The sequence below is a fragment of the Gouania willdenowi genome, chromosome 19 (assembly GCF_900634775.1).
Source record: "Gouania willdenowi chromosome 19, fGouWil2.1, whole genome shotgun sequence".
NCBI lineage: Eukaryota > Metazoa > Chordata > Actinopteri > Blenniiformes > Gobiesocidae > Gouania > Gouania willdenowi.
The window spans coordinates 16,629,336-16,637,437 of record NC_041062.1 but is presented as its reverse complement, the minus strand read 5'-3'; the positions used below and the strand labels follow the sequence as shown (position 1 = coordinate 16,637,437).

Here is an 8,102-nt window from a genome sequence, read left to right as displayed (position 1 = left end):
AAGCGCACATTAACACGGACACATAAACTTATCACACACATGGAGATCAGCAAACGTAACGACTTCATCGGACAGGTGAAAAATGCGTCCCCATACTGCTGCACAGGCTGTAATATCACCCAGTTTATCATTGTACCAGTTGTTAGAGCTACTGTCTTTACCAGGAAGCAACTATTTATTCCTGGTTATTGTTTTCTGGAGGTTTACTGGGCTTTATTTACCCGTGACTAGTTCCTGCTTCAAAACCACAATCAGAATAAAGGTGAAAACAGTTCTCGTGTGGTCTTCTGTGTTACAGCGTTACAGTGTTTTATAATGATAGACATGATACGTCACATTCGCCCCCTGTCCAATCAGAGCCTTCCCAACCCCCAGACTTAAAGCGGAATAAACTAAAGCCAAATAAAGCAGTTTTCCATGTAAACCTCAATGCGGGAATTAGTATTTCCATGTAAACACAAAGCAGGACACTTTAATTCAGAATGATTTCATTTGGAATAACTAATTCCGAATAAACAAACATCATGTAACCGTGGCCAGTCGTGTTTTTGGATTGTGGGGGGAAGCCCTCCGGAGGACCTGGAGGAAACCCACGGAGCACAGGGAGAACATGCAAACTCCACACAGAAAGGCTTGAACCCAGGACCTTCTTGCCGTGAGGCGGATGTGCTAACCACTATGGAGAGCACAGATGAATCCTATTTTAAAATCTCTGGTACGACTCTTGTAGCTGTTCCTAAGAGCAAAACTCAAAAGTTTGGACACTCCTACTTGAGTTTTTATGCTCCAAAACGTTGGAACACCCGCCAGGGGGATCTGAGATTGAAATCTAGGGGTATACTAGACACCGAAAATATTAATACCAATACTTTTCATGGATAAGGAAGCCTAACAAGGTAACCAAGACATGAGAAATACATTAGATGCTGATGATATTGTTTTTTTAGTGTATTTTACAGCTGATTTACGACGTGGGTCAAAAACGACCTGTTATCATAAGAGATGCGAACAAAGCTTTATAAGTTTATTTATTAAAGGCTCATAAATTGTGATTAATTAAATTTGAACTTTAAGACTAATGTGCTTGTCTGTTGTCTGTATGAGGCTGATCAACAAAATGATTTGAAGGTTCGTACAAATATTTGTCAATTTTAAAAGTGTATAGGGCATAAAGAGTTGACCTGTGAGGTGATTTGTTCATTTTTATTTGTCATTTTTAGGTTATTAGAGAATAGTGAAATTTGTGTGGACTGACGTTGGAATGTTGGTAGGGTCTTAATTATGTATTTATTAAGTTAAGGGGCAGAAATATAAGATTGTATTCTTCTTAATGCTCCTTTCCAATCATGGAATGCTTCATTTGGACTGATAATATTTGATGTAAATGCGGAATTTATGTGGGTTTGCATTTTCAAGAAAATAATACAATAATTAATTAACCTTAGCAATTGAAAACGTAATTGTATTTGACTTTCAGGGGGAAATTAGAATTTTAATTGTGATTGTAATTGGAAAAAAAATGAGTTGAGTTGTAATCAAACGAATATATAATTGACCCCAACCCATAATGTTTTAAGACATGGAGGCTACCTGGGAGCTCATGGTGTCTTTTGTCTAACGTTAATGATACCTGACGTTGCAGATAAGACTTCCTGTTGGAGGAGCATGTGCTGGTTTCCATTGTTCTGCTGCTGGACAGCGCAGCACATTCTGTACTCACTCACTCAGCGATGCACAGCCCCTCCAAAGTCTGTGCTTATTTTTTATTTATTTTTTTTTTATTATCATATTGTGTGTACGAGAGAGGAAGACGTCTGTTCCTGCTGCTTCCTAATAAAATGCTAATGAATCCTTGGCACGTTGTTGATTTATTACAAAATTAAAGATTTGGCGTTAGTTTGTCAGATAAAGGATCTGAACATGATTTCGAGGAGAATCAAATGTTGCTCTTTAGCTTAATAGAACAATCATGCATATTTATACAGGATGGGATTTCCATAATGAATGCAAGCAGGACTACATGTGGGACATAATGTTACTGAGTTGGAGGGCAGTGTTACACACTATATATTATACTATAAACACAATGCACAGTGTTTCTATATGTGTGAGAAAGAATAAGATGGTACAGGATTATGGCGTGGTGCATCTCACACACACTGAGAAAGAACTGGACAGCGTGTCTCAGGCTTATGTTAGAGCTGCAGAAACCTTGAGTAGAGCTGAAGCGAGTGTGGATGGGAACAAACTGTGCACGTGACGTTTGCTGCTGTTGTTTTTGTTGAGATCATGAGGAGCAAATCCAACCAGGAAGATCATTATTGTCTTCTTGTTGCATGTAAAAAAAAAGAGAGCAAGGCTGTTTTTGAAATTGCATTTTTACGTACGACTCATACTAGGTCTGACGTCAAAATGAGTCTGTAGTGCACATGGTGGGTGTCATTTTATGTCCTCAAAATTAAATCTACAAAATGACAGAGAAATACACAAAACAAGAGCAAGAATACATACGTACACAAAGAATTACAGCATTACAGGAAAATACAGTAAAAGACAAGAGAAAATACTCCAAAAACACACCAAACTACGCGACAACAGTAGTAGACAAAATTACAGAAAATGACAACAAAAGTACACCAAAAGACAAGAAAACATGAAAAAATGACTCCGCAAAAACCACAGTGCTAACAAACAAGCAAACCGACAACACAAATACACAAAAATGACTCCGAAAAACGCAAAATGAAAACACAAATACACAATACGACTCCAAAAAAAACATATATTTTACAGGAAAAATAAACAAAATGACAACAGAAATGTACAAAATGCCCCACAACGAGCCAGACAACAACAAACATACACAAAACGAAAGCAAAACATACAAAATTACAATAAAAACTCTTTGTTCTTTCCTGTATTAATGCTCAGATTGCTCATTAATCTAAATACTGACATAAATGTTGATCATGTGGCCCTCTGATCAAGCAAACACTATTATGTGTCCCCGCTGTGATAAAAGGGGCCCACCTCTGCTTTAGAGTGAAACCATGAATCATTGTGTACATGACCAACTAATTCAGTTGTACATATCTCAGCTAGATATCTGCAAAACGATACACAAATTCAATGAATTTGTGTATTTCCCCACTCTTATGTCACATGATGGCCATCATTTTTGATCTCAAATTGTTTTAAAAGAAGTCTCAACTCTTTCAAAATCCTGCAATTTTCCTTAAATTACTCCACATAATCTCCTCAAAATTACACAAAACATTGTCCAGAAAATCTGAGAATAAATTGAAAGTGAAGATCCTGCAGGGACTGATATCTGTCACTTATTGTTTTTAATATTATCAATGCCGAAGTGCAAACTAGAGCACGATAATGATTAAATTACTAATTTTCCCACCTACGTAAAATCTGTGGCCCACTGAAGATAAACTGCTACATATATTTGGCCCCTTTCCTGAGACTTCTAGAGGTTTCCCTGCTCCAACACACCTGGTTGAAACCAATGTGTTGTCATCGAGCTCTGCAGAAGCATGATAATGATTTGATTCTGGTGTGTTGGAGCAGGGACACATCTAAAAGTCTCAGGAATCAGGCTCTCGAGGACTGGAGTTCTCCACCCCTGCATTAGATAGTATGGAAAGATTGAGTACATGTGAAATACCCTGATGTAAACTATATATGGGGACATTTTTTAAACATGCACGATGGCATGGGGTCATCTGGGGGGTTGCTCGGCCGCGGGGGGTTGCCTGGGGCTCCCTGGCCTCCGCTCTTTCTGCTGGCCTGGCTGCATCTGCGGGCCCAGGGCAGTTCCTGGGCTTGGAGTAGCGTTTTTTTTTTTTTGTGCACATATGCTATTCTTCTATTCTTCCCCACCTTTTCTATTTCCTGTCTTGAGTCTCTCCTCCCTGCTCCCTTTCCCCTCCCCTTCCCCCTCCCCCTCCACTTAGGTGTAACACTGCTCTCCCTTTTTATATCCTCCCTGTAATAAAATATTTCTTACCCTTCCTTAGGGAGGGCTGGTGATGGTCACAATTAAGCAATAAAATAAATCAATGTATTTTATTGCAATAACAAAATATGCATTGCTGTCTCATAATGATTGCACTTCCTGTGGTGTTGACCTTTGACAGCATGTGCAGACAAGATAAAAAAAATTAAAAAAAACATGCACGATGGCAACACTATTCATACTCAACCGTCCCATGATGCATTGTGAGCGGAATGTAAAATCCGTGCGCATCGTACTGAGATTGTATGTGCGCATACTGTATATGCTCATATATGCTGTATATACTGTATATGCTCATGCGCGCACCTGCGCACTACCGGAAAATAAATTTTTGCTAAGAAAAATAATAATTCATTTTTGTTGATTTTTGTTTTCAAAGTGAACGGACACGTGTTTTATTTTGTTTATTGGATTATGTTAGGGTTAAGGTTATAATCTCAGTACGGAGGTAAACTCAGACCGTGACACCGGCTTCAATCTAAAAGTCAAACATCCCCTTTTCAAAATAAAAGCATCTCTTTTTGCCTTCCATTTGTTTTGGTTTTTTTTTAAACACTTTAGTAAATAGGGCTCTTGTTTTGAAGTTACCCAGAAGTTTTGTCAGTGACTCAATAGCACACGTTACTTTCACCTCTGCATGACGGCAACCGACGGGTCGGGTCGGGTTCGGACAGATATTTAGAACTGGTGGTCGGGTTTGGTCACATTGCATCCCTTGCGTGCAGCGTTTGAAGCCACGATCCTTTTTCTGCACAAGAGCATGGATGACCCTTGTCTTTGATAGATATACATATAAAAATAGATCCACTGGGTTTCTGTTTGTGTTTGACTTTCTCTTGTTGAGCTGATCTGATGTTGACATTAACAGGTGTTTGTTAATAAAAGCGGACTTACTAAAAAAAAAAAAAAAAAAAAAAAAAAAAACTGTCTGGATGTGTGTATGTATGAGGAAAAAATGAGGTTTCATGTGTCGGGTAAGGGTTGGACATAAATATCTGAATGCTTGTTGGATTGGGGTCGGATGAAAAAATGCGTCCCGACTCCAACTGTGACACGGTTATTTATTTACTCGCCGTTATTGTACTGCAAGATACCCACGTATGCCTCCGCGGAACCAAACAGTAGTTTCGTCCAACGTGCCAAATGGACGCCTCTCCAAGCCGTTGAGAACGCGCATCAGCGTCATTTTTACGTCAAGTCTGCAGGACTGCGCGGGAAATTCGGGCCAAGTTATTGGACGTTATTAATGTTTGTCAACACACACAGACAAACTTGATGTGATCAATGCGTAAGGTCACATGACGGGATGACAGAGAGTCGCACACACACACACACGGTCTAAAAGCACCAATTTATCCTAAATGTATGTTTTTAGACCAGTTTACCTGAATCCATGGAGGGATTAGGATTAAAGAAGTGTAATCTCGTGAGCTCTATGCTGAACCCTAATGATAACCATTAGCAGAATTGCTCAAAATGTGATTAATCTCTGGTTTAAGGATATATTATTGCACCGTGAGACCCATATTATGATAAGAGGGTAGATAATAAGGGGTGGGATTTGATAAATTTATACTTCTTTCATATTATGTAAACTAAGATACTTAGGAATTTGAAGCTGCAAGTTAGTTTGTTTGTTTTTGTTTTTATTTCTTGATGTTTAACTGTTTTTAAGTTGTCATTTACAGCACATGATCCAACTGAAGAAACTGAATCTAAATTAGAAAAAAATAACTACGAAATGTATAGATTTGTTAACTGTAAACCCAAACTGGTGCTCAGCCATGAGCAGTGTGAGTGAAAACGTGAATAAATGGCTTTTTCATGATTTGGCCATTGAAATAAAGTTTTTTTTTTTGTTGCTGTTTTTCTTTCCTCATTTGGATTTTGTTCTTTTTGTAATCCCTGGACACATTTCTTCCCCTTGTGTTTCCAAGATCACCCAAAACTGCGAAATTTCAAACACTCTGAACAGTCAGTCATCCCCTTGTCTTTAATATTTTATCTAAATGAAACATTGCCTGTTTAATATCATATTTACCTGCAGTGTTGCTCTCAGTTTGACTCTGGATAAACATGAGGTGTTAGTAAAGTAGGAAGGTTCCATATGTTGTTTTTTTTACACTGAAAACATGTATAAAACTGCTGTGAATGACTTCAGTGTCTGTGTGATAGTGATTTATTCTAACATATTGAACACAAACTGACATAAGAGAAGAACCAAAAGAATGTTTTACATTTTTGTTTATTTTAAGGCATTGAAAAACACTTCTTTGCAAAAAAAAGAAAAACAACACAACTCAACAGTTGCAAATAAATATACATTCACAATAAAAAAAATAGATTGTAACAATAAAACATAAACAAACATTCAAATCTGTTGAACGGTTAGAAAAAGTCTCGATAACTTGTGGTGTAAACAACGTGAGGTCCCTCTTCATACATTGCACTTTGCACGTTCTCAGTCTGTGCTTTACGCACGGATGCGTCTCACAGATTCACAAAAAGCCCACTTTACACAAGCGTAACATTCTCTGATGTCTTGTAGGCAGTGGTTGCGTCATGTGTGCGTAATGGCCGTAACGTCCAGTGTGTGTGCGTGTCTGTGCGCGCGTTTTTGTCCACTGGAATCGGCCGCTGCGACAAAGTGCGCGCCCGGTGGACCAGCACCAGCGGCACCAGCGGCACCAGTGTCTCCAGTCAAAGGAGCGCAGGAGGTCCAAAGATCTGAGGCAGACTCTCTCTCTCTCAGTCTTAGCTGATCACACATCTCTCTTTGTTTTTCCCCTGTCCGCCTCCGATAGCTTTCTCCTTAATGTACATGAGATCGCTGTGCACGCTGGGTCTCCGCGCGCACGGCGTCACCATCCCGTACGCCTCTCCAACGTTCTTCGGCTTCTTGTTTTTCAGGGACTTTCTGTGGAGCATGTCGCAGTACTGCACGGACACCTTCCGGTGCAGGTCGGGGCTCATTTCGTGAGGTAGTTTGGCCAAAGTGAACAGAGTCTGGAACATCTTATCCACGTTCTCGTTGCGCTTGGCGGAGATCTCGAAGTAGGCGCAGTTCTCGTCTCCGGCCACCAGCTGCTCGATCTCCTCCTGCTGCACCTGACGATGGAACTCTCGGTCACATTTGTTCCCACAGATGACCAGCGGGACGTCGATGTTCTCCTTGATCTTGTTTTTCAGGCAGGACTTGGTCTCGTAGATTTGACGCTTGAGTCTTTGCACCTCCTGGAAGGACTCGCGGTTGTCTAGGCTGAAGACCAGGATGAAAACGTCACCTGGAGAAAAGGAAGGAATGGAGTCTGGTTAACCTCAAGAAAGAAACAAGAGTTCGGGTAGCTTATATGCATATGCAGTCACAATAATAAAATAAAAAAAGAAACAACACTGCAGCCGTGCGCCTTTTTACGCACAGGAATCCGTGCGTAAAAGGCGCACAGATTCATCTCAGGAGTGTGGATAAGTACCTGTGAGTATTGAGAGTCTCCTCATGGCAGGGAACGGATGGTTCCCAGATGTGTCCAGTATGTCCAGCTGGTAATTGTCTCCCTTTATGCTGTACAGCTTCCTGTGAAAGTCCTCAATGGTGGGCGTGTACTGCTCATCGAACCGTCCGTTCAGGAACCGGGACACGATGGCTGTTTTTCCGACTTTGGTTGAGCCCAGAATGACCATCCTGTAGCAGTTTTTAGGAGGGATGTCGAAGTCGCTCTCAGAAGGAGACATTTTTTTAATCATGACGCCTCGACACGGAAACACTCTGTGCGTCTGGGTGCTTTAAATCTGCTGTTTCAGGCTCTCGGTGCTGTGCTGTGTTGCTGTCTGAGGTCCAGACTGTGCGCTGCTCTTATTTAAAGCGCACGCACTGAGGCCCCGCCCACACTGAGCGCGTCACCGCGCGGACAGTAGCTGTTCCTGGCAGACGTCACACAGTCATTTTTAATGAAGACAAGACGGGACCGTAGGATGGAAACACGACGATCTGAGAGGAAAATAGACAGGAACGTGATGGCACAGGACAGGACGAACTGGACCCAAGAGTGACCTCGAACTCCAGATGTGCTTTAGT

The 8,102-nt window shown here is 40.8% G+C and overlaps 1 protein-coding gene across 1 annotated transcript; it reads right to left on the bottom strand.

Annotated features, from left to right (window-relative positions):
• Positions 1–6,415: 6,415 nt before the first annotated feature.
• On the bottom strand, positions 6,416–8,054 carry rasd1 (RAS, dexamethasone-induced 1). Its single transcript, XM_028476558.1, has 2 exons — positions 7,501–8,054; positions 6,416–7,311 (listed from the first exon to the last, which is right to left on the bottom strand). The coding sequence occupies exons 1-2, from the start codon at positions 7,769–7,771 to the stop codon at positions 6,782–6,784; spliced, it is 801 nt and encodes a 266-aa protein (XP_028332359.1). The 5' UTR covers positions 7,772–8,054; the 3' UTR covers positions 6,416–6,781.
• Between the last annotated feature and the right edge of the window lie 48 nt (positions 8,055–8,102).